Source organism: Bos mutus, chromosome 2 (genome assembly GCF_027580195.1).
Source record: "Bos mutus isolate GX-2022 chromosome 2, NWIPB_WYAK_1.1, whole genome shotgun sequence".
Taxonomy (NCBI): Eukaryota; Metazoa; Chordata; class Mammalia; order Artiodactyla; family Bovidae; genus Bos; species Bos mutus.
In genome coordinates, this window is record NC_091618.1 from 116,744,798 (window position 1) to 116,772,320 (window position 27,523).

The 27,523-nt window shown below is 41.5% G+C and overlaps 1 protein-coding gene across 1 annotated transcript in view; it reads right to left on the reverse strand.

The window, feature by feature from the left end:
- PDE11A (phosphodiesterase 11A) overlaps nucleotides 1-27,523 on the reverse strand; it is a 430,189-nt gene that overhangs the window by 15,852 nt on the left and 386,814 nt on the right. Inside the window, exon 19 of the mRNA XM_005900797.2 lies at nucleotides 22,335-22,418. Within this exon, the coding sequence (XP_005900859.1) occupies nucleotides 22,335-22,418 (84 nt within the window). The remainder of the gene's footprint in view (nucleotides 1-22,334; nucleotides 22,419-27,523) is intronic.

The window sequence follows — 27,523 nt, forward strand, 5'->3', positions numbered from 1 at the left end:
TTTATTTATATGTTCAAGGGATTGCTTTGTAGAAAATTTATATTTATAAATTACATTAACATTAGGAATTAATGAGGCAGGAATTTAGTCTCCTTGGATTAATAGCATTGTTATTTCCACAATATAGGGTTGCTGCTGCTGCTAAGTCACTTCATTCGTGTCCGACTCTGTGCGACCCCATAGACAGCAGCCCACCAGGCTCTGCTGTCCCTGCATCTTAAACTCAATGTCTACCCAGCCAAGCCAGTAAAGTTAATGAATGAAATAGGCTGGGAGATACAGCTGGGAGAGGTGGGGCCTGTGGCAAATGGAACATGTTACACTTTGATAAACCACGTTCAATACCACGTTCAATATAAACCACGTTCAACTGAATGAAACGGGGCTGGGTCTGTTCCGAGGCCACACACTTGCTCTCAGTGACAGACAGTAAAACACATTTGGCCAAAGTGGACTAATAGCTTCTGAGTACTGAATGTGTTCTGTGTCCATGTGCCATCCTAGGGCCCCTCCAGATGTGAGCTCGTTAAACCTCGCAGCAATGCAGAGATCGTGATGTTGGCCCTGTTTTGACAGATAAGGAACCTGAGACTGGGGAAAATCGACTTAAAAGGGTCAGCGTTTCCATGGGTAAGTGTACAGCAGACCTGGAATGCTGCAGGCTGAGGACAGAGCCTATGGAGTCTCCCCCAGGGATCTCAACTAGGACGCTGGTGGCGCCTGCGTCTCACAAGTGGCCGCAGCATCTGGGCGGTGGTGCAACTTTTCTGCTCCAGTGTCCTCAGCACTGTTAGGGGACAAAGTCCCAGGAGGGAGGAGGCCTCACTAAGGAATGAAAAAGCACCACTTCCCAAGCATTAGGTGTAGACAGTGAGTCTTTTATCTGTGACTCGTCTACTCGAGCTTACCCTGGGAAAATAAAATGAGGGTTTGAAGTAGTAAATCACAGGCAAGCCTGAAGAGGCTCCTGTGCACAGGAGCAAGGAGGACCGCTTCTTCTGCTATAATGAGCCCCTCTAGGAGACTGTCCTACGTTACCCTGTTGGTCGGGTTTTCAGAGCGCGTTGGTAGCTAATCAATCATGTTCATTGTGTAGGCAACATCTGGACTTGGAAGGAATAAGCTGCTGACCCAGAAGCCATAGGCTTTGATGAATGGGGCCTCATGTAAGCGGTGGTTGGAACATGTAAGTAAAACACAGCCACATGGTAACAATCTACCTCTCCATTCACCGAAATATTTCCCGGTAAAACTATGCCACTTGAGATGCCATAGACATATATATCATCTATTGTTTTTGCAAATTTCAATGTGTAAAAAGAACCATTAAAAAATTTTAGTTTGTTGAGCTGCAAGCATGTGTTTACTATGTACTTTCTGTATATTTCTCACAAGCTTGGGCTCAAGGTTCTCTAAACATAACAGCTAGGGTGCCTGTGTGGGAGAGGGTTGTTGCTGTTCAGTTGCTCAGTGGTGTCCATCTCTTGGTGACCCCATGGACTACAGCATGCCAGGCTTCCCTGTCTTCCACTATCTCCTGGAGTTTGCTCAAATTTATGTCCATTGAGTCAGAAAGGGTTGTAAAAATGTGGAGTTCCTTGCTCTTGCTGTGAGTGGTTTTCTGAGTAAACTATCAAGGTACCTCCAAGAATGGATTCTATAATACCCTATTAACACTTGCTCTTCTGTTTTTTACCTGATATTTGTACTAATGAACTGCTTGGTGTGTGCAGGGCAAATCTCATGATGCCTGAGCATTTCTTGTGAGTTTAAAGGTGGTCCTTGTTGTCAGCACCAACCAGGGCTCAGATCTGAGACAGGGAGGGAGCCATCAAAGGCTGTGCATCCCACTGCCCTAGAACAATAGAGAATCAGAACCAAAGTATCCATGAGGGATGCTTGTCTTTAGATGAACATCCTTGGAGACAAAAATCCTCTATTATTTTAGTGGTCTCTTTCCATATGGCAAGAGAAACTACTTTTTATTAATTTTACAGCATGATAAATAAAGATTTCGGGGAGAAAGAATAAGAAGACAAAGAATATTTTACACATTCCACTGGGTGTATCATTAGCTGGCATTTTGTCCATAGAAAGGGGTCAGCTTTAAGATCTGAGGAAGAGACGCTATTGTGGCTTCTTTATTATATTGCTGCTGCTGCTGCTAAGTCACTTCAGTCATGTCTGACTCTGTGCGACCCCATAGACGGCAGCCCACCATGCTCCCCTGTCCCTGGGATTCTCCAGGCAAGAACACTGGAGCGGGTTGCCATTTCCTTCTCCAATGCATGAAAGTGAAAAGTGAAAGTGAAGTCGGTCAGTCGTCTGACTCTTTAGTGACCCCATGGACTGCAGCCCACCAGGCTCCTCTGCCCATGGGATTTTCCAGGCAAGAGTACTGGAGTGGGGTGCCATTGCCTTCTCTGTATTATATTGCTAACTCTCCCCAAAACTAAGATATGGGGCAAGTTTTTATGTGTGGGAACAGCAGGACGAATACTCTGAATATTTTTAAATTAAATTTTAAAGTTCAGTTTAACGAAGAGAATATTAGAATATTATGAACAAAAACTTCCTAATAGGCACCATTTTTCATCTCAATGTTGGGAAGTTTTGTATTCATTTAACCTTCAGCTGTTGATCATTTATCCCAATAAAGAGACAAACTAGATTTGTTTTTGAACTAAATTACAGAGCTTCTATGGAAAAATAAGCAAGAATACTTAGAAACTACTGAAAGAGAAACGGGGAAGGTGAAACTAGGCTTATCATTAAAGTATATTCTAGGGACTTCCTCAGTGACTCAGTGACGGAGAATCCGTCTGCCAATGAGAGAAACACGGGTTCGATCCCTGGTCCAGGAGGATCCCACATGCCAAAGAGCAACTAAGCTGATAAGCTACAGTTACCGAGTCTGTGCTCTAGAGCCCGGGAGCTGCAACTGCTGAGCCCACTTGCCACAGCTCTGAAGCCCTCATCCCCTAGAGCCTGTGCTTCACGGCAGGAGAAGCCAGTGCAGTAAGAAGCCCTCACAAGACAACGAGAGAGTAGCCCCGCAGTAAAGAGCCAGCACAGCCAAAAAAAAAAAAAAAAAAAAAAATATATATATATATATATATACACACACACACATATATATTATCTAAAGCAATATTAATTAAAACAGCATGACTAGGCAGAGAGAGTAATAGAACGGAATAGAAAGAGTTAAACTAGAATTGTTTAAGGGAATTTGGTATATGATGAAGGTGATCTTTTAAATCATAGGGGAAAAGATTAGGAAAAAACTGATGGGAAAACTGGGTAGCCATCTACAAACTTTGTATCCAACACAATAAAGTAAAACCAGATGAGTCACAGATATAATATAAAAAATGAAACCATAAAGTACTGAAAGAAGTTCTGAGAATTTAAAGAATTTCTAATTTTGGAATGGGAAAGTCATGATCTGTATGATAAAATCCAGAAGTCATAGGAGACGAGTTTGACTACATAAAATCAATGTATTTCTGTATAGCATAAACAGAGTGAAAAGTGAAAAGATAAATGACAACCTGGGGGGGAGTGGAATTGCCACTTTTGCTACAGATAAAAGTCTATTTCTTTAATATACAGTGAACTCCTACAAATAAATAAGAAAAGACCACCAGCCCAATAAAAAAAGGGCAAAATGTGGAGCGTTTATAGAAAAAAATACAATTACTCCTAAGTAAATAAATCTATACTAAAAACATGATCAAACTCATTTATGGTATGGAAAATACACATTAAAACTATAATGAGATAGATTTTGCACCATCATATTGGCAGCATTCAAGAAGTTTGATAATAGCTTGTCTTGGTAAGAGTAGAGAGGAAGAGGCGCCTCAGCCATCGCTGGTGGAAATATAAATTGGTTCCAACTCCACAGAGAGAAAGTTGGCAATATCTATCAAAATTCCCAATGCCCATATGCCAAGTGCCCAGTTATTCCACGTCTAGATATTTATTTTACAAATAAAGTATGAAGATGATGCATTTACAAGGATATTTATAGCACTCTGTTAATAGCAAATCATTAGAAACAACGTCAGTGTTCAGAAATAATAGTTATTGATTAAATAACTCATTTTTACATCTTTAAAATCTGATATTCTGCAGCCATCAAAACTAATGAGATAGCTGCTATCTGGACATGAAAAAGGAGTAATCTCAAAAATATATTAAGGGTAAAAAAAATAATGTATGGAGCAGGATAGACATTCATATATGTGCATATATAGATATATACACACATATACGTGTGTGTGTATATCCATATGTGTATTATACACCAACTATATCTGAATAAAAGAAAAAGCTAAAAAAACACTATATTTCTGCTTCTACATAGATTATCTTTGGATGAAATTGGGTAACAGTGGTTGCCCTGAGGGAGAAGACCTGGGTGACCGGGGGACAGAAGTATGAGGCAGTACGTCTTCTCTCTAATACTTTTGTGCCTTTTGTGAATTTTGTTCACTGGGCATGTATCAACTATTTAAGACTAAACTATTTTATTTAAAAGTTTAACATGCACTGATAATAGAATTAGCAACCTTTGATCATGCATTAGAATTACTCAACTAGCAAGTCATTTCATTGTTCATAAAGCTCACAAGTACAGGATAAAAAAGAGAAATACTTATTTCATAAAGATCAAAATAATTTAGTGCTTTGCTACCATAATTCAACAATTATCTCAGTACCTTAATGCACAGCATGCTAATGTTGTAAGCCTCGGTCCCTCTCCCCCGTCCACATTCCGATAAGGGCCGACTACTCATTGATTCTAAACATTTCCTCTGAAAAGCAATCAATGTCCCCTGCCTGGCCATTAAATGGATTTTGAAAAACTCTTCAATCCGTATCAGTCTCATATCCTTATTTAGTTCCTCAAATTTGCCCTCAGCTGGGAATTGTGCAGGCGACTGTGATTCTGTTGTGTTCACCACTCATTTGAAGGGCCCCATCCATCATCATTTCTAGGCCTTTTCTGATGCAATGTAGCTTGTTCTTTGTCTTTCTTAAAAACTGAACGGCTGTTAAATTATCCATTTATCTTCCTTCAGATTTTGTGTTCAGTTTCTCAGGCCCTCTCAGGGCTGTCTTTTCTACCTTGCTTGCTGACTTTTCATTCCATTTCCCCTGTTCTTAGAGACATCTTGGTTCACCATGCTGTCCTTTAAAACAAACTCCCTGCTTCCATCTGCTTGCTGTGTGTTTGAAATCTGCATCACTACTCAGACAGATATGCTTTTTAAACTTTGTTCCTTCAGGACAGCTTTGAAAACTTGGCGATTATATGCTTCAAATTTTATATGTAGGTAGTGGAGTATATCGGAGAAGGCAATGGCACCCCACTCCAGTACTCTTGCCTGGAAAATCCCATGGACGGAGGAGCCTGGTGGGCTGCAGTCCATGGGTCGCTAAGAGTCAGACATGACTGAGCGACTTCACTTTCACTTTTCACTTTCATGCAATGGAGAAGGAAATGGCAACCCACTCCAGTGCTCTTGCCTGGAGAATCCCAGGGACGGGGGAGCCTGGTGGGCTGCCGTCTATGGGGTCACACAGAGTCGGGCACGACTGAAGCGACTTAGCAGTAGCAGCAGTAGCAGAGTATATCAGGGCCAACCCTACACCGAAGGTCAAAGTCTTGGTTTCTAAACCTAGCTTTGCCACCATCAAGTCAGGTGACAAGGGAACTTTCAGGGTTTCACTCCCCTACAGATGATTTGCAAGTTTGCTTCTAGGCAAGCATTTCAGTATGACGATAGCGTTGTTTCCACTTCAGGTGATTCAGTAAGGACCTGAGGTCTGTACACTGATGCCTGCATACACAGCCGCTCAGGTGGCAACAAGGTTCTATCAACCATAAGCCCAGATGTGAAGGCTGAAATAAAAAATCTAAGCTCTGTTACTTAATATCTGTGTACTCTTAGGCATGTTATAGGAACTCTCTAGCTTCAGCTTTCACATATGAAAAGGGGGGTGGTAGTAGAATCTATCTTGATATGGCTAAGAAAGTTAAATCAATCTCGATCAGAAATGCTGAAGTTTCCCACAGCGCAGCTCAGGAGTGGTGGGTTATATCAGGCATGCAAAATCTTCATAGCAACTTTGTGATAATGCATTCCTTCCCCATCCTTGATTTTGCTAAGAAAATTTAATCAGACTTGGAAAGTCAGTCTAGTGCCTGGCACACAAGAAGTGTCCAGGAAATGTTATTGTTATAGCTTCACTACATCTTGGTGAGACCCGCAGTTCACTATTTTTTTATCCAAAGTTCCAACTGAGGCTACTGAGGCTTAGAGATGCTATTAATGCTAATAACAAGTATAACGGCTCATATGTATGGAGGGCTTCAGCATGTAAAGTTTACTTTTCCAAAAGCATTTCCACAAATTCCGTCTCCCTTGGTTCAGACTTTTGGAAAGGTTGATATTAACTATCATCAATTGCATTTACTCCAAAAAAGAAAGTCACTTTGTAAGGCCAAATGCCTTACAAATGTAGCACAGTGGAGTTATTAATACTTTCACAGTGGAGCCTAAAAGCCCAGGGTGATCACCATGAAAATAGTGTGGAGGATAAGGAGCTGTAGGTTTCACTACAAGTAAGGAGGGGGGATTTATAAAAGCCTTTGTTGTTCATCTTTTCTCTTTTCCCTCTGCCTCTTTCTTCTCTGTATGTCTCTGTTGCTCTCTTTCTCGTGTCATATTAGGTTTTTCAGCTGTTCAGACCATCTATAGTGTGATCACAGGTGACATGTGAAGTCAGGGACTTGGAGAATCATTCTCCCTCTTCTGTTATTTTCTGGTTCTGTGGCTTAGCCCTCCCTTTGCTGGTGGGAGGCATTCATTTGCTGAAGCTCCTCCTAATTCATTGGGGCGATTCTGAGCAGCAAGTATAACCTCCCTAGCTTCTCAGCCGTGAAATAAAGACGGAAATGCTAAAGCCCACCACAGGGCAGCTCAGGAATGGTGGGTTATGTCAGACAACACGGAAGGCACGAGATGCTCGGGAAACGCAAGATCTTCCTAACAGCTTTGCAATAACCCATTCCTTCCCCATCCTGTTGCTATGTTGGCTGTGTTGCTGATGGAGGCAGCCCCGAGGGGTCTCACGGCAGGCAGCTGAGTTACAACTAGAGACCGCTGCTCTAGCCGGGGCAAGGCGGAGGTTGGGGGCATGCAGTGTGCGAAGGTATTACGGCTGAGTAACAGACACAGGGAATGCAAACGAGAATAATGTGCTAATAATGGAAAATGCAGTGGGCCCTGGAGACCAGGATATCTACCTCCTGGGGGAAGCTTGTCACCTGAGCAGATTCCTGCAGTTAGAGAAGGACTTGCTGGAGAGAAGAGGGAAGGGTGGGCCTGGCAGAGGCACCTGTGTGAGCAAAGACATGGGCTTGGACTATGAGTAGGGGAGTAAAAAAGCAAAGACATCACTTTGCCAACAAAGGTCCATACAGTCAAGGTTATGGTTTTTCCAGTAGTCACGTATGGATGTGAGAGCTGGACAATAAAGAAGAATTGATGCTTTCGAACTGTGGTGCTAGAGAAGACTCTTGAGAGTCCCCTGGACAGCAAGGAGATCAAGCCAGTTGATCTTAAAGGAAATCAACCCTGAATACTCTTTGGAGGGACTGATGCTGAAGCTCCAATACTTTGGCCACCTGATGCAAAGGGTCAACTCATTGGAAAAGACCCTGATGCTGGGAAAGATTGAAGGCAGAAGAACAGGGCAACAGAGTTGGGTGGCATCCCCGATTGAATGAGCATGAAATTGGACAAACTCTAGGAGATGGTGAGGGACAGGGAAACCTGGCGTGCTGCAGGCCGTGGGGTCGTGAAGAGTCAGACACAACTTGGTGACTGATCAACAACAACAGTGGTGGGTGTGTCAAGAGCAGAGGGCTCAGGGTGGAGGGCGAGGAGGTGAGCACGGGCAGGCCAATGTGCCAGCTTGGATTTTTTCTTCTCTGATGGGAAGGGAGGATCTGAAGGGCCCACAGTCAGATTTGCCCTAGGAAGATAAGGCGGGTGTTATGATGATGGAATCTAGGGGGTGAGAGTGGGGAAAGGCTGTGAGCCTGACAAGGTCTGAGTGGAGGCCACTGGCAGTGGGGCGGAGTCAGGAGAGCCCAGGATAGGAGGTCCCCGAGGAGGAGAAAATCATGACATAGCAACTAGAAAGTACTGGAGAAGGAAAACATCAGGCATTAGGTCCTAATTTATAATATACTTGTCTTTTTGATGATAGGAGAGGCTTTCTGAAGTTGTCTTTGTTTTTTGCATCTCCTGTATGCTCTGAAATCCTTTTTCATTCAGCGTTTTGATTCACTTCCATTCCTTCACATTGGAAGCTCTTTTCAAACATGCTGTGGCCCTAATCTGTTAGCATATTATTTAAGCACGCAGCACTGAAAGACTTGTTCTGGGTAGTGAGTAAAGTGGGCCGGGGGAGCAGAGAGGCTGTGGTTGTTGCTGGGCGGGGGGGGGGTGGTGGTGGTGAGGCCTCTTAAGGGCGTTCTGCAGGGAGCCAAAACTCTCACTGAGGGAATCCCAAGTGCAAGTACACACAGGTCTTCTCTCTGTAGCTGTTCTCCTTCCCTGAAGAGGAATCCCACTTTTCTGCCTCTGGGGCTATCTGGCCTCTGGCATCTTGAGTGCAAAGTAGGGCGGGCGGGGGGGTGGGTGTGGAGTGTGGGGAGGCCCCCTGGGGTCTAGTCGGTCATTCCACAGACTTCTAATTTCAGTTACAGGTTCTCCCAGTTAATGCTCTGAGAGAAGAGCCCTCTGGTCTCCTGAGTTGGCAGCGGCTGCAAAGGCTATTTACCTGGCTGTGTGGAGAGTAGGAGACTCCAGGAACCCCATTTCCAACTTCTCCTTGTTTCCAGGCTCAAGCTTCAGTCTCTTTACGATGGATCGAATTGTGACACACACCCTCCTCTCAAAAAAACAGAGAGAGATGCTGAATTCCTAACCCTGGTACTTGGGAATGTGACCATATTTGAAAATAGAGTCATTGCAGATGTTATCAGGGGCTTCCCAGGTAGCTCAGTGGTAAAGAATCCACCTGCCAATGCAGGAGATACAGGAGACGTGGGTTCAATCCCTGGGTGGAGAAGATCCCCTGGAGTAGGAAATGGCAACTCACTCCAGTATTCTTGCCTGGAGAATCCTACGGACAGAGGAGCCTGGCGGGCTATAGTTTACAAGGTCGTAAAGAGTCAGATACGATTGAGCAACTGAGCCTGCACACGTAAGACAAAGACATACTGCATTAGGGTGGGCCTGAAATCCAGTGGCTGGTGTCCTTATAAGAAGGTCATATGAAGACACAGGGACACAGAGACGTGGGAGAATGTCATGTGAAGACAGAGGTGGATATGGAAGTGACACAGCTGCATACCAAGGAATGCCAAGGGCTCCAGAAGCCAGGAGAGAGGTATGGAATGGATTTTCTTGCAGAGCTGCCAGAAAGAATTGGCCCTGCTGACCCCTTGATTTCTGACTTCTAGTCTCCAGAACTGTGAGAGAGTAGATTTCTGGTGTGTTAAGCCACCCAGTTTCTTGTATTTTGTTAGGCAGCAGTAGGAAATTAATAGACTCCCTCCTGGCTGAACTGGACCCTTGCCATCCTGAGCCTACTCCTTCTGAAAGACAGATCAGTTCTCTTCCTATTGATGTTCCCTTCTGCAGCCATCCTGGGACATAACTTCCTTTCCAGCCTCCAATTTTGAGGATATTTTATGCCCTCTTACATTCCATTGTCTTTGAGAATTTATATCTTTTTTTTTTTTTTAGAATGCAACATTACTATTTCTAACCACACTTAATAGCATTAAATAAGTCAATAAAATATTGAACAAAAGTGCTCATTTTATAATTATCTCAATTAGGAAAAACAACAAAACAACCAAAAAAAGTAGGAAATGATAGAATAAATTGTGACAAGTCACTCTTTGGAATTCTAGGCTGCCATTTCAAAGGATAATGTGCAAATTATGTTAGGCATTTGGAAACACATTTTGAAGTTTATGTTAAGTGGCTAGAGCAGAATACACTGGTGTTCCTGGATGAAAATGTGTTTGCATGTGGACAACAGCTTGAGGGGGCATCACAGGAAGAAGAGAACATGAGTCCTGACTTGTCCCTACAATCTGCTCTTGAGGAGTTAGGTATTCTCTGAGGCCATATATATTTTCTCTCCTGACATCCTCGATTTCCTTCTGGGTCCTCAACAGCAGGTTGTTAACATCCTTACTTACAGACTGTTCAAGGCACGGTAGGCTTTTTCTATCAGAGTTCCTTAAAATTCTTCCAGCTTCTTTTCATTTCCCGAGAATGTTTATATCTTTAAAAATCCACCCCCCCTCCAATTTTTTTCCTTTGTTATTTTATTAATGGAATTCCCAGAAGGGTGTGGAATACACTAGGGAGGTCGATCTGCCGTTGTTAATTGGCAACATCAACTCCATCACAGATCAAAGTGTTTGGTCAAGGACAACTTAACATAAAATCTTTCTGAGAAAGTATTTCTCTGGTAACTAGCTAAACAGAACCTATTAGCTCATTCAGCACTCCATGAACTGCTCTCTCTAGAATCTCTACTCAGGTCCTTGTATCCTCCTCTCTGAAGAACTCAGAGTTTTATTTTGTAAATGGGAGGTTTCTGAGGTACAGCTCTGCTGGACAAAAATGGAGCTGCCTTTCACTTCCTCGGGGCAGTATGGTGGGAAAAAGCAGCAAAATAAGGCTGAGAGGACTTGGCTTTGAAATTTTGGCTCTGCTGTGTACTAACTGCTTCACTCTGGTTAAGTCCGTTAGTTTCTGTAGGTTTTCATTTCCTCCTATATAAAACTAAGACCATAGATATTATAGGATCCAGAATGAAGTATTTTCTTCCTTCACAGAGTTGGGGTCAAATTACAATGCTTGTAAACTTTAAAATTTAAGCAAGCCCTTATCCAGTGGCCACTAGAGTCAGTATTCAACAGGTGTCTGCTTGCTGAGATAGTATATACAGGGACACCTTTGTATCTTTCTGGACTGTAATACTGAAATTCTTTTCCAAAAGCTCAGTCTGATAGACATCTTTAACTTTGTTTTAGACACTGCCTAACAGACTCAACATTTTAAATTATCATCTATAATGAAAAACAGTGAGCACAGCAGTTGGGCTGCCATGGTCACTGTACATGAGGTTGAGAGCCTGGCTCCCTCTGGTCACATTGTCATTTAGCATCTGCTTGTTAAGATGAGGCAATGTGCCTTGAGTGATTTATTTAATATCTTACAGCTGCAGCTCTGATAACTAAATATAAGAGTAGTGATAGCTGAGGATCCAGATATTGCCTCCTTGAATTCTCTTAGGAAACATTTCAAACAATATAGAGGACCTGTTTGGCAACAGCATAATGAGAATACTTTATGTTTATTTCATGCCTCACTTCCTAGGAGCAAAAACAATGCTGACCCTTCAAATGAACATTAAATTGCAGAAATTTTGGAGAGGCACCCCTAGAATGCAAACATCAATCTTTAAAAAAGGACTTGATTCTTTTCCTAGTGAAAAATGAAAGTTTTCTTCTTTCTCCCTCTTTCCCACCCCACCCTTTTTTCTTTCCTTCCTCCCTCCTTTACTCCGTCCCTCTCTCCTTTCCTCCCTTACTTTCTTCCTTCTTTCCATTTTCTTCTTAGGAGAAGAGAGGTCATGAAGAGGTAAATCAGCATTTAAAATATGCTTTCTAGAGGAACTGGAAAGTAACTTAAGACAACATTCCAAGCCTTGTATGGACTTGGGGTTAAGTGATTTTTAGCTTCATAAGTTCAAAGCAGAAACACTTTTAAAAAGAGTTATTTATGCTGGTCAGCTGGATAGGAAGAATCAGATCTTATCTTAAATTCTACCCTCAAAAGCCTTATTAGGGAGTGTATTAGAACCTTTTTTTTTAAACCAGATTCCAGCATTTTAATATAGATTTAATATAGATTCATGATGGCAGTTTTGGGCTCATAAAATGCATATGAATAGAAATTGAGTCCTACTGTATAAATAAAAGGTTTTTAAAAGCTACTTGAAATAAATCAAAGTCCATTTTGTTTACAAAAAAAATGTACACAGAGCTGGTTGCTTTATCAAATCATGGTCATTTTTTGGAGGTGGAAGACTTTCTCCAAAATCAAACAGTCTGGCATGTCAGGTATGCAGGAAGAACCGTGAGATATAGCCAAAGGTGTGTGATGCCTTCACTGGCCACATACCATGCCTGATGCAGGGCGTGACATGAACGTGAATGTTCTTCTAATAATGCGCCCTCTCGGCTATTCAGCACTTCGTCCTGCAGAGCACATTGCTATTTCATGTTTGTTTTGATAACTGTCAGGCACTGGAGGATCTGAAAAGTCTTCTAAGTCAATGGAAAGTTATATTTTAATCATGATAATTTAGTGTTTCATTGTATTGTAACTTCATGAAATTGTATGTATATATATAAAACTTCTTGAAATCTGTGTACATGTGTTAGCTCTCCCTATTAACTTGGATATTAAAATAACTATATTTTCAGCCAACGCTGGAAGCAGAGAAAATTTTATGTATTTCCTAGTTGAAAAAGTTAAAGCTCTGAAAAATTCATGGCTATAAACTGGTCTTTTTACATTAGAATTAAGGGCCAATTCAACCATGATGAGAACCAAACCACTCTCTAAAAAGATAGCATAGGCCATATACTTCAGATTATGGGCAGGAATATAGCAGTGCACACTCTGATGAAAGGTTTTATGTATTTATATATAATAATTTAAAATGACACTATAACCCTACTTCGTACATTCCACTGCTTATTAATTCTGTGGTCCTGTGTTGCATTATTTTCCCTTCTGTTTCTTCACTCGTTTATTCAGCTGATAGAGGTTTGAATATACTGGGCACTGTTCTGGGAACCAGGACTATGATGGTTCCAGGAAACTAATCTAATGCAGAAGGAAAACAGAAAAGACAGACAGAAAGATGACCACAACACAGAGGGTTACATGTAGTTATACAGAGATCGGTAGAGTGCTGAGGGGAGAAAAGCTTTCTCAGAGGAGGGGACAGTTTGGAGTGACTTCTTCCAGACAAAAAGAAGAGGGAGGGAAGGATAAGCAAAGTCAAAGGAAGACAGCTGAAAGGGTTTGTGAGCCCTGTGCTTTGGGGCAAAAAGTGCCTGGGTGACGTGACAAGAGGTCAAGAGGCAGGGGCCTCAGAATGAGAGGGTTAACCCAGGAGTCTGGGAGGTATCTTATAGATGGTGGTAGTAATCTGAGGTTTTTAAGCAGGAGAGTACCATGATATAGTGGTTGTTTTTTTTTTTTTTTTTTTTTAAATAATCATTTTGGCAAAAGTTTGGAAGACAGGGTATAAACTTCATAAAACTGATACATTTGAATGTGTATATTTTCTCTTCCATCTGAATGCAGAGTTCCAAAGAATAGCAAGAAGAGATAAGAAAGCCTTCTTCAGCGATCAATGCAAAGAAATAGAGGAAAACAACAGAATGGGAAAGACTAGAGATCTCTTCAAGAAAATCAGAGATACCAAAGGAAAATTTGATGCAAAGATGGGCTCGATAAAGGACAGAAATGGTATGGACCTAACAGAAGCAGAAGATATTCAGAAGAGATGGCAAGAATACACAGAAGAACTGTACAAAAAAGAGCTTCACGACCCAGATAATCACGATGGTGTGATCACTGACCTAGAGCCAGACATCCTGGAATGTGAAGTCAAGTGGGCCTTAGAAAGCATCACTACGAACAAAGCTAGTGGAGGTGATGGAATTCCAGTTGAGCTATTCCAAATCCTGAAAGATGATGCTGTGAAAGTGCTACACTCAATATGCCAGCAAATTTGGAAAACTCAGCAGTGGCCACAGGACTGGAATAGGTCAGTTTTCATTCCAATCCCAAAGAAAGGCAATGACAAGGAATGCTCAAACTACCGCACAATTGCACTCATCTCACACGCTAGTAAAGTAATGCTCAAAATTCTCCAAGCCAGGCTTCAGCAATATGTGAACCGTGAACTTCCTGATGTTCAAGCTGGTTTTAGAAAAGGCAGAGGAACCAGAGATCAAATTGCCAACATCCACTGGATCATGGAAAAAGGAAGAGAGTTCCAGAAAAACATCTATTTCTGCTTTATTGACTATGCCAAAGCCTTTGACTGTGTGGATCACAAGAAACTGTGGGAAATTCTGAAAGAGATGGGAATACCAGACCACCTAACCTGCCTCTTGAGAAATTTGTATGCAGGTCAGGAAGCAACAGTTAGAATTGGACATGGAACAACAGAGTGGTTCCAAATAGGAAAAGGAGTACGTCAAGGCTGTATATTGTCACCCTGTTTATTTAACTTATATGCAGAGTACATCATGAGAAACGCTGGGCTGGAAGAAGGACAAGCTGGAATCAAGATTGCCGGGAGAAATATCAATAACCTCAGATATGCAGATGACACCACCCTTATGGCAGAAAGTCAAGAGGAACTCAAAAGCCTCTTGATGAAAGTGAAAGTGGAGAGTGAAAACGTTGGCTTAAAGCTCAACATTCAGAAAACGAAGATCATGGCATCTGGTCCCATCACTTCATGGGAAATCGATGGGGAAACAGTGGAAACAGTGTCAGACTTTATTTTTCTGGGCTCCAAAATCACTGCAGATGGTGACTGCAGCCATGAAATTAAAAGATGCTTACTCCTTGGAAGGAAAGTTATGATCAACCTAGATAGCGTATTGAAAAGCAGAGACATTACTTTGCCAACAAAGGTCTGTCTAGTCAAGGCTATGGTTTTTCCTGTGGTCATGTATGGATGTGACAGTTGGACCGTGAAGAAGGCTGAGCACCAAAGAATTGATGTTTTTGAACTGTGGTGTTGGAGAAGACTCTTGAGAGTCCCTTGGACTGCAAGGAGATCCAACCAGTCCATTCTGAAGGAGATCAGCCCTGGGATTTCTTTGGAAGGAGTGATGCTAAAGCTGAAACTCCAGTACTTTGGCCACCTCATGTGAAGAGCTGACTCATTGGAAAATACTCTGATGCTGGGAGGGATTGGGGGCAAGAGGAGAAGGGGACGACAGAGGATGAGATGGCTGGATGGCATCACTGACTCGATGGACGTGAGTCTGAGTGAACTCCAGGAGTTGGTGATGGACAGGGAGGCCTGGCGTGCTGTGATTCATGGGGTTGCAAAGAGTCGGACATGACTGAGCGACTGATCTGATCTGAATAATACATAGAAAAATTTGAACAGGTTTTACTATCAGCTCTCAGACTGGGTTATAGCATCAAAAAGCATTGTCCTATGTGTAACAAGGAGGAGAATTTGAAAATATCAAGCCAATATATTTTTGTTCCACTTGAACCATGACGCCCATGGCTCCCCACCCATCAGCTCAGCAGACTTTCCTCCTCTCAGCAAGTGGTGGCTCCCTGCTAAAAACAGCAAGCTCTCATCACTCAGGTTTCAGAGAGTAAGTCTCAGTGCTGGTTTTGTGCGGAGAGAAAAGTGAAAGTGAAAGTGTTTGTGACTCCCGCCAGGCTCCTCCGTCTATGGGATCCTCCAGGCAAGAATACTCGAGTGGGTGGCTAGTCCCTTCTCCAGGGGATCTTCCCACCCCAGGGATCAAACCCTGGTCTCCTGCATTGCACACAGATTCTTTTTTTTTTTAATTTAAATTTATTTATTTTAATTGGAGGCTAATTACTTTACAATATTGTATTGGTTTTGCCATACATCAACACGAATCTGCCACGGGTGTACACGTGTTCCCAATTCTGAACCCCCTTCCCACATCCCTCCCCGTACCATCCCTCTGGGTCATCCCAGTGCACCAGCCCCAAGCATCCTGTATCCTGCATCTCCATCTGAGCCACAAAGGGGATTTCTAAATTTCAGAACTCTTATCTCTTAAGAACCAAGCCTGGCTAAAGCAGATCATCAAGTGTGACTACAAAGCTCTGGTGTGGGGAGCATAGAGGAGACCATACAAGGAGAGTTCCCATCAGACTAGGAAAAGGAAATTCATGAACTTCCCACTCCTGTCTTAGAGAAAGGAGAGGAGGAGAGAGGGAGAAGAGGAAAGAGAGAGAGGGGCCAAGGGGGGCCATGAGATCAGATGTGAGTGTCCTGGCTCCATGTTCCTTGGGGGGTCAAACCCTGAAGATGAGGGGAAGGCTCATCTCTTGAATCTCAGAGCCCAATTCAGGAAAATGACAGAACGTTCTTAGAATGAGCTGGCACTACCCAGGTGGCATATTGGAAAGGACTGAGAAAGCTGCTGTGTGGACGGCAGGGTGAAGAGAAAGTAGCTGGGGTTGTTGCAGGGGTTGAGTGATGACAGAGAACCAGCCGATGAGCACTGACCAGGAAGCAGGTGGCGGCTCACCATGGTCTGCATGGACCAGAGCTGCGGCAGCCAGAGCCAGCAGTCAGACCCTGCACGGAGTGCTTGTGGCAGCCACCCCACAGTCCCAGAGACCAACCTCATATTACACCCAGAGCCCTGACCCCGCAGGCAGCCGGGGCACTCGGTCCCTCTCACTCCCCAGCCACAGAACCGTGACAAGGACAGGTAAGCTCCCCTAGCACCTGGACGTCAGCTGGGGATAAGGAATGGTTCTGACTGAGGACAATTCACATTTTAGTCTTCCTAAGGACTTGTTTTAACCAGAAAGAACTGAGAAGCTTTAAAATCAGTCCCTGAACACTCCCAACCCATCACCAGGAGAAGGCGGAGCCAGATAAATTATAGAGAATATAGGAAGTTATTTTCTTCCCTCCCTCCTCTTCTTTCCTTCTTCCCTCCCTTCCACCTTTTCTTTCTTCCTGAGTTTTTGGAGTTATGTCATTCCACATATGTCCCCCACTTTGTAGAGACAAATAAGAAGTTAGCCTTAACTATTCCTTTCTCTCATTCACAGGAATACTAAATGTCGTAGAGGAAAACATTTATAAGAAACTGATTTGGGTGGTGTTCTACTTTTATTAAGTATGTGATAAAATTGTTCCCCTCTTTAACCACATTCTATTCCTTGTAGGCTTTTAAGAGGAGAGTCCTAACTAGTCACTCTGCAGCTCACTACTTTTTCTTTCTTTTTTTCTAAATTGAACACAAGGCATGAACCATCTGGGGAACATTGAGTTGTTTTTGAAGTTCATTTCTTGGTATCCAGAAAAGCTGTCTTGGTGTAGCACCTTACTTTTCCAGTTTATCAATTCTAACTCCAGGTTCTACAACTTGAACTATATTTTAAAGATTTTTTTTCCTCCCTTCTTTTCAGAAAGCATGTTAGTAATTGCATCAGGTGGAATGCATTTTCCAAAACAACCGTGACAAATGAAGGCAGAAAAAAAGTCAGAAGTTACTATAACCCTAACTTCAGAAGCCCTGCCTGTTGCACAAATGCCTTGACATTCTCACAAATCTTGCCAAAATCTTCTTTTACAGGAGATCAGTATTCCAGCTAGAACCTGGCCAGGTCAAGCTCTTTTTTTGTTGTTGTTGTTGTTGATCAAATACTCCAAAATCAAGAGCCAGTTTGGGATAAGCTGAAAATCTGATTATGTTCATAACAAAAATTAACTCTCTCAACCCTTAACACACAGAAGATTTATAATGATTTATAGCGCCTCATTGAAATTCTAGGTGCACTGAAGTTTGACTTAGTTGAGAATGAAAATGAAGGGCAAAAGCTTTGCCCGCTATTGCAAAGACAGGCTCAGTGTGATGCTGCTACATCAGGTTTTCTGTTTATCCCTAAGGCTGGTGCAGCAATGACTTCAAAGTTTGATGGTGTCTGGGGTTTTTTTCCTACGTTCTTTTTTTTGTTTTGTTTTTTCTTTCTCTAAAGAAGTTGAGCAGCAGGCTAATGGATCCCCAGCAGGGTGCAAAGACAGCGGAAAGCGAGGGAATCAGATGTCAATGTGTTCCTCCGAGATACCCTGCTAGGACAGCTAACTAACCAGGGCTTTAGTCTTCTCTTGGGGAACACGCTTTGATGGTTCCCTGCCCACTCCTGGCTTCCTATATGCTTCCTGATTAAAATGCTGTCACAGATAAATCATGACTTCTGCGACCGTTTTCTTTTCTTTTTTTTTTTAAGGAAAAGTTTGGAAACATAAGATTAAAACGATGAGCAAGTTCTAGAGAATTTTATGTGCACATATAAATGTGTATTTAAGCACATCACATCTCCCTACTGTAGAACCATCCATGGGTCTGGGACTATTCTCTGCATGTTCCTTCCCGACCCATTACTTTATGAGGTATGTTTATATATTTTCTTTCAGTCACTTTCAGTCAATCACTAGATTACTCTGGAAAGTTCCTGTTGAACAGATTTTGAGGGGTTGGGGGGTTTCATTGTTTTCCTTCAGCATAAGCACAAGTTGGGAATTGAAGTTGTCTCAGAGGTAAGAGTTTCCACTTTAGATGCAATGGACATTCAAAATCTACCAGTGTACTTTTGTGGGTTCCCACCTAGGCACACAAATAAATAGCCCTTCGGGTACCACAGAGTATTAATAATTTACTCTTTGTTTGGAGAAGAGACAAAACTCAGCAAACTGGAGTGGAAGTGGAAAGTGCTTCATCTATTTTGACCAAGCACAACCCTCTTAAGCTGATTTTACCCAGTAGAAGTCAATGAAGTAAAAAAGCTGCCCTAGAACCATATCTGTATCTATTGCCGGGCTGCATCTCCATCTTCACCTCCACAAGCCCCTTCCTGTCTGGGGCTGCATCCAGCAGCCTCAGCCCGACAGTGCGTTTGATTGGCTTCTCTCTTCATGGCCCTCATCTTTCTAAATTGCTCTGACTGCAAGAAGGTTTCTGATCATGATGTACGTATCTGTTTGCTTCAGGCTCTATGTGAGGTTTCTTGCCACTCAAACCTGCTCTACCTTGGGGTCAGGGCTCTGGCCATCAAAAGGTCTCAGAGCTACTCTTCCATATCATTTTGCCCTCTGCCCAGACTAACTCAGCAAAGCCACACTGCATTCTTATGTTCCATAATGAGGAAGATGATGTCATCTCTCACAGTTTGGGGTTCCTGTCAGCTTCATGCTTTCCCGTTTGCCTTTATCCTCTCAGACTCTTTATTAGTGCTGCTGCTGCTGCTGCTGCTGCTGCTGCTAAGCCACATCAGTTGTGTCCGACTCTGTGTGACCCCATAGATGGCAGCCCACCAGGCTCGCCCGTCCCTGGGGTTCTCCAGGCAAGAACACTGGAGTGGGTTGCCATTTCCTTCTCCAATGCATGAAAGTGAAAAGTGAAAGTGAAGTCGCTCAGTCGTGTCCGACTCTTAGCGACCCCATGGACTGCAGCCTACCAGGCTCCTTCGTCCATGGGATTTTCTTCCCCACTAAAAAACCCAGACTGACCTTCCAGCAACAACCTGAATTCCTGTAGACATTTTGACATTTTACTAGCCTCACATTAGGGATCTTCCATGCTTGGTGAGTCATTTCCTCAAGATTTTGTGTCTTCATACTCATGGTGAGTCCTCTCCACTGACTGATTCCATTTCCATTGCGGAGCATCAACAGTTAATGCGAGATTATCTAGTTAAATAATGAAAAACATCCAGGTGCTCAAGATGGGACAAAAAAGGGATTCTCAAGGAGGGTAATTAAAGTCACTCTACAAGGTTTCAGTTTGAGGGCTTTTTGAATGTTGATTTCAAAATTAGATCAATTTATATATTCATATAAATATGTATTCATATGACTATATAAACATATATTAATTGTCTAGAAATTAATATATATGCAAATTCTATATATATAATTTATAAATATTGTAAAGAATTTATATGAAATCCATGAGGTTTTAAAAAAATAAGATGAAAAAAGAGCATGACTTTCATGCTTTGTTCACTGAGAAGATACAGCAGCAGGTATGAACATGAACTTTTATAAACAGCTTGTTCCACATTCCTCTTTAGATGCTATGACTTTCCCCATTTGGTTTAGTAAGAAAAGATCATGGGTGAACATCCAACAGAGGTGAGATGAGGCAGCAGAAAGGCCACTACGGCGAAACCAAGGCCACAGATGAGTGGGACACAATCTGATTTGGTGGGAGCGTCGCTTGAACTTTCTATATGTCAGTTTCCTGTGAATAAAATTAGCAAGTGTATCTAGTATCACAGCTAGGTAGTAAAGTAAAACATGTGAAAAATCAGGAATGATAGATAATATGATGGGGTAATATTACCCCCTAAATTCTGGAAACTGCTGTTTTCATTTTAAATTCAAAATAACTTACTTTTTAACCGGAAGATTTTAAAGTATTTAATGGGAAGTATAAAAATAAGCCCGGGTGATTGTGAACCAGCAATGAAACATTTAAATTAACATGGAAAAACACACAAGAGTCCTTTCCAGCATTTACGGTAACTAATCCTGTAGGAAGGGTTGTGTAGAGTTGAAAGCTACTTTCATTCCAAAGTAGCTTTGCAGACTAACACCAAAAACTTATCAGCCATACAAAAACAACCTAAGCTTTACCCACAGTAAAAGGAATTTATTAATTGCAAGAAATTCATCTCATTTATTGCCTAAGAATGCACAGGAAAGTGAGTAAAATTAAAAAATAATTCAACATGGGTAGTCAAGGTCAATTTCGCAAAGCAAGATATACCTAACCCAACAGCTATAGGCCTTACATCTGGAAACCCAGCTTATTCAGAGATACCAGAGGAGTGAGGATGGCAGAAGTGGATGGGAGAAAAGAGAGGTGAAGATCTTCTTATAATAATGTAGACCTTATTCTTGATATTTCACCCAATCTTTCATTTTTAAATAAAAGAGCATTATGTCCCATGTATCATTAAAATAATTCATTTTAGATTCTTTTAAAGCTTTACTTCTCTGATTTTATGCTATCATGTACTTAATGGATAATATAAAACAAAAAAAATTACTTTTGTTGTTTATAGTCATTAAAAATTACATTTCCATCTTCAAGACAGTATTCTATATTGTTTTATTTTTTAGGATAATGTGACAGGGCTCAGCAGTTCCTAAAAGTGCTGGAAATGAAGTGGTAGATAAGCCTGAAACTTAATGGTTGTGAAGTCCTTAAAAAACAATACTGTGTTTTTAATGGAGTTAGAGTGAGAAATGAAGCCGTTTTGCTTTCCCTGCATGCGTTTCTCACTCTGAAGTCAAAAAAGCAGCTCAAGCTGATTGAGGTAGGTAGGGGGTAAAGAACTTACCAGGTTTTTCACATGAAAGCAAATGCATAGAAGTAGGATTAAAAGCCAGTGTGCACTAAAGTGTGAGTGTTAACTGATGTCAGCTTTACTCCTACTCAGAGAGTGGAGTGTGAACATCCGGAGCTGGTGACACTGTCTCCTTGCCAGAAGCAGGGTCTCAAGCCCACACAGCAGAGTTGGAAACCATCTCACTCAGGGTTCAGTGGCTGCCGTTTGTCACGCATCTCAGACAGAGGCAGATATTTAAGATGGAAGAGGCTTTACAAAACCCTGTGGCCCAGGCCAGAGGGTCAAAGCAGAAAACTATGTTTCATGGAACTCTCAAGTCTCACATGATATTAATAAAAGTAAAAGAAAAATGGTAAAAAAACTGAAAGAGATGTCCATGGTCAAATGTTTAAGAAACTCAGAATTAATCAAGGTTAAACGTGTTTCTTTCCTGAAGTCCTTTTCCAAGCCTTCAGTATTTTAATATGCAGGAAAAGAAAGTGAAAGTGATAGTTATGTCTGACTTTTTGTGACCCCATGGACTGTAGCCTGCCAGACTCCTCTGTCCATGGGATTCTCCAGGCAAGAATACTGGAGTGGGTTGCCAGTCCCTTCTCCAGGGGATCTTCCTGATCCAGGGATCGAACCCACGTCTCCTGTGTTGCAGGCAGATTCTTTACTGTCTGAGCCACAGGGAAGCCCCAATTATTGGGCCTGAGACCTCTTTCTAATAAGATATTCACTAAGCTATGGATGGACATTTCTGTTCCTTAGGGGCACAATTTGAGAAATACTGAGAGATAATATTACGATACCTGGTTTATAGATGAGGGAGCTGAGGCCCAAGGAGAACTCGGGTCTTTGGGTTCCGAGTACCCACTCTTCTCAGTGGACTGACCAGAAATCCGAGAAAAGATAAGCTGCAACCACCATTCCTGGCAACACACATACCCTGGGAGGGTGTCCTAAAACCAATGCTTCTGAAAACGTGGTACATACACTTTTCCTTCCTGGCCCGGTGAAGACACACAGACCCTCTTGGATCATGATTACCTGATACAAAGGCATACAGATGCTATCAATCCACTCCAGTTGCAACCGAGGCAGCTCATCCTTCCGGTTCCGATCAAAAATAGCCTGGAATAGGGGAGGAAAGCCTTGCTTTATTACACCAGAGACTTTACAGGTGCTTTGTCAAACATTTGCCACAATGATCCGATTTTTACCAACTGAACACTTCACAAATCACAATCAACCTTTACACGTACTTTCTTTTCCTTTATCTGTGATGAGAAATAAGGTATTTTCACCTCTTTTATGAGATTTGTAAGCGGATTTATTTGGACTTTATAGCATGCAACTCCTTGGGGCCAAAATCTGTCTTCAGATATAGGTAACTGCCACTAAATCAAGTCATCAGGTCACTGAGAACTGGGTACAAGTCAAAGGAAGGGGGAATGTTTTATTGCCACAAAATAGGGCAGGCTTTTATTTTTATAGTGAGAGAGTATGGGATAGATTGGAAAAGATCCTTAAAAGCAATGTCATTTTAAATAGGAACTATTTGTGTTAATTTTTCAGAGTGGGGACAATTTTGTGTGTTTTTCAATACGGTCCTGTCATTAAAAAATTCCTAAATTTTTATCTATCACTAGATGGATAATTGGAGAAGGAAATGGCAACCCACTCCAGTATTCTTGCCTGGAAAATCCCATGGTCGGAGAAAACTGGTAGGGATGGATAATGGGGGGAAGTACCCATTCTCTCCTCATTTCCAACCTTTAAACTTTATGATATTTTAATGTTAGAAAATTTTTGAGAAAAAGAAGTGACATATTTCTGTTGGGCAGACACAAAAGGAGAGACACTCAGTTGTCACTGGACGGCTAAATTGGATTCCTTGGACAAACTCTGCCCAGTGTACTCCAGTGGGAATGTCCCTCCCTTTGTTCTTTTGCGAGGCATCGAGCATTACAACAAGCGCTCGACTATCACATCCAGGGAGATCCAGACCGCCGTGCGCTTGCTGCTACCTGGGGAGCTGGCCAAGCACGCCGGGTCCGAGGGCGCTAAGGCTGTCACCAAGTATACCAGCTCCAAGTAAATATAATATGCCTAGCCGCTGTTAAGGGAGAAGACAATGGCACCCCACTCCAGTACTCTTGCCTGGAAGATCCCATGGACGGAGGGCCTGGTGGGCTGTAGTCCATGGGGTCGCTAAGAGTCAGACACAACTGAGCGACTTCACTTTCACTTATGTATATAAACTTTATTGCCAGAGGGTATATTTTCAGGTATAGATTCAACTTATCAATAAATTTTAAATACATACACATGAAATGTTTTGCCCAGATACAAATGAGATTGTCTTTAACTTAGATGACACCCACACAATGGCTTTTACTGTAAAGCATTAAGCAGGAGTCATAACATTATTAAGTATGCTGCAGATTCCAGGTGCTATAACAAATGTGTCACGGACATGACCAGCTCAGGGATAGGTAAAGGCTAATTCCTTTATTCTTAAAGAGTAAGGCCAGGGTCTAAGAAGCAACCCCGCTCCGCCTTACTGTCTTACAGTAGGTTTGTCTTTCTTCTAAATAAAATGTGGCATCCACATCATGTTGGTATTCACATAGGTCATGAGGGCAGACTCGTGACATGTCCTTGGTCCATATATGTTGAAAAGTCCTGCATCCTTTAGACTTAGGAACAAAGGTGAGACTGGGTGGGGCCCAAATCATTTACTGCTGAGGCTCACAAGAAGATATAAGGGTGTTGCTGAGGAAAGTATTTCCAAATTAGGGAGAAGGTCACTGCCTCCCACTGGCCCACTCATCCTTGACTGCCATGTGGAATGTAAATATCAAGAAGGAGGACTAGGCACTCCAAGAACACTGCGAAACGTGCTGGAGGAAGGGCTGGTTTCTGTGAACTACATGGATCTTGGTTCAGTATGTCCAAGATTTAAAAACATTTAAATGTTTTAAAACCATTTAAAAAACATTATTCTGTTTTACCCTGTCTATAGTTCTCAATGTTATCTGAAATTTTCTTTTTTGTTTAATGACTCTTTATGGTGCATAGGATATACTTTTTTTTAAAATTCACTTTAAAAATATTCACAATTAGCTGTGCAACCATTACAACAGTCAATTTTAGAACATTTTTATCGCTCCAAGGGGGAAAAAAAATCACATACCAATTAGCAATCTCTCTTCATTCTTCCCCAAATCCCCTAATACTTAGGCAGTTTACAAAATCACTTTCTGCCTTTATAGATTTGTCTGTTCTGCAGACAAATGTCTGTTCACATTTTATGTTCATGGAATCATATGATATGTGGTCTTTTGTGATGGGCTTTTTTAACTTAGCATAATGTTTTCAAGGTTTACTGTGTAAGCCCCCATCACCACTTCATTTTTATTGCCAAATGATATTTCCTCATATAGATATACCATATTTTATTTATCCATTTATCAGTAGATGGACATTTGGGTTGTTTCAACCTTTTATTATGTATAATGCTACTACATTCAAGTTTTATTGTGTGGATGGATGCTTTTGTTTCTCTTGGGGTTATAATTAGAGGTAGAACTGCTTGCCACATGGTAACCCTGGTGTTTAATGTTTTGAGGAACTGCCAAACTGTTTCCAAAGCAGCTGCATCATTTAAACTCCCACCAGCAATGTACAAACTTCCAATTTCTCCACATTCTTGCCAACTCTTGTTACTGTCTGTCTTTTTGATTATAGTCATCTTAGTGGGTGTGAAGTGGTATCTCACTGCAGTTTCGATTTGTATTTCCCTGATGACTAATGATTTTTATTCATGTGCTTATTGGCCACTTATATATATTCTTTAGAGAAATGTTTATTCATATCCTTTACCCATTAAAAAAATGTGTTGTCTTTCTGTTGTTGAGTTGCAATAGTTTTTATATATTATATATTTTATAAAACATTTTATACATTTATATAATAGCTTATATATATTGCAATATTTTGTATATATCCTAGACATTAGGCAGGCTTCCCTGGTGGCTCAGATGGTAAAGTGTCTGCCTGCAATGTGGGAGACCTGGGTTCGATCCCTGGGTCGGGAAGATCCCCTGGAAAAGGAAATGGCAACCCATTCCAGTACTCTTGCCTGGAAAATTCCATGGATGGAGGAGCCTGGTAGGCTACAGTCCATGAGATCGCAAAGAGTCAGACATGACTGAGAAACTTCACTGGTTAGACATTAGGCCCGTATCAAATAATGCTTTATAAACATTCTTTCCCATTCTGTGGGTTGTCTTTTCACTCTTTTGATAGTGTCCTTTGATACACAAAGTTTTTTATTTTGATGAAGTCCAATTTCTCTATTTTATCTTTTGTTTCTTATGCTTTTGGTATCATATCTAAAATATCATTGCTGAATCCAATCCAGAAGATTTATATCTTGTTTTTTTTCTAAGAGTTTATAGTTTTAGCTCTAACATTTAGGTCTATGCTGCATTTTGAGTTTATTTTAGGGTCTGGTGAAAGAGAAGGTCCATTTTCATCTGCATGTGATATTCCATTGTCCCAGCACCATTTGATATATAGATTATTTTTTCTTGATTGCATTATCTTGGCACCCTTGCCCAAAATCAGTGGGCCATATCTGTAAGGGGTCATTTCTGGACTAATCACTTCTCAACAAATGTTTGATGAGTGGAAGTGTGAGATACCACTTTGTCCTATGTTTCCCCTTACAAAATTTTGCATCTTGTAATTGATTCCAAGTGAAAATGTATGTAATGTCCATATTTCCTGCCAGTTGACAAGCTTCTTGAGGGCGGGGAAGATGGTGCTGCCTCATGTCTCGATGCACTGCGTTCAGCCTAATGCTTAATACTTGAAGGTGGTCAAGCACGTTCTGTTAACCGACTCATTGCTTCCAGTATTAATTTGGATGAAGTTACTCTGTTGACCTTTAGGACTATGACACCTGAAAGGGCTCTTGGACAATTTTATCCCTAAATATCAAGGAATAATGGATACAGAAGGTGTCAGATCTGGGTGTGCACATTTCTAGACATTTCTGGAAAAGCACTAATGTGGAATACTCCTGTTACGGCAGCCAGGCCCCTCCCGAGGAGATGGTCTTCAGTCGTATTAAGTAGGCCCCTATGGGGAGACATAGCACGTACAGCTATGTTTCCACCACAAAAGTAATTTCATTTATGTCTCCAGAAAAGCCCTTACCTGACTCTACAAAAGTTCCTTAGTGCTGCACCACTACACCTGCCAGCCTGTCAATGCTGGCAATTAACTCATATTTTTTCCATTTAATTAAATGACCTGTGGTATTGCTGCAGTGTAAGGCCTTCAGAGGAGGCCTTGGAAACAGTTTTTTAAAAGAGGAGACAAGCTTTTACTTGAAAATGGATATACTAATAGCTGGCAGAAATTTGGGTTGTACTACATTTTACACATTAACTATGTATCCCAATTTAGCATCTTTATTTTAGAACCAAATTTGATGACACCACCAAAAAAGAACAAAGGAATGTTTTGAAAACAGTATAAACAGATATTGCTTTGGAAATTAAAATAATTGATGGGTGTGTTAACTTATGTAGTCTCCTGATCTATTATGGGTCAACAACAAATAAAGAATAGTCAAAATTAGTAAGTCTGAGTTCTGACTTCAAACAGATGAAACTCTTCAAGCTAGGAGCTCTTCTGCTGCTTTTCCTTGTTTTTAAATGTCAGTAAAGGAAAATGTTTTAAAACTTGAAGATCTTACAAATATTCAAAACCTAGTTGATCTGAATCTTCATAAACAGACACTCTTGATAACTGACACATTCCTTGAGCTGCATTGAATCTTCTGTGCTCTGGCAGACTTTAGAATACTCTGGACCATTCTTGGATCATTGGGTGATATGTTTTGAGCTACTCTTTCATTAAGAATAAAGAGACTGCCCCCTCCTGTGGCTGGCGACTGGGGCATTTATATCTTTGTTTTCTGATGGGTAAAAACAGAATCATCCTTAGCCTAGGGTAAGCATTCTCAAATAGTAACTGAATGGTGGAATCCAATAAAAACAGCATTTCAATCAGCAGAACCTAGCTTCTCAGGTGCAACTTTTCATTTTGCAAAAAAAGAAACAGAGACTTGAAAGGATTTGCTTTCAGAATTTGGAAACGTTCAAAATTGGAAAGTAAAATCCAGATTATCCATTATTTACTGCACCTGCCTGTTCTAGCCC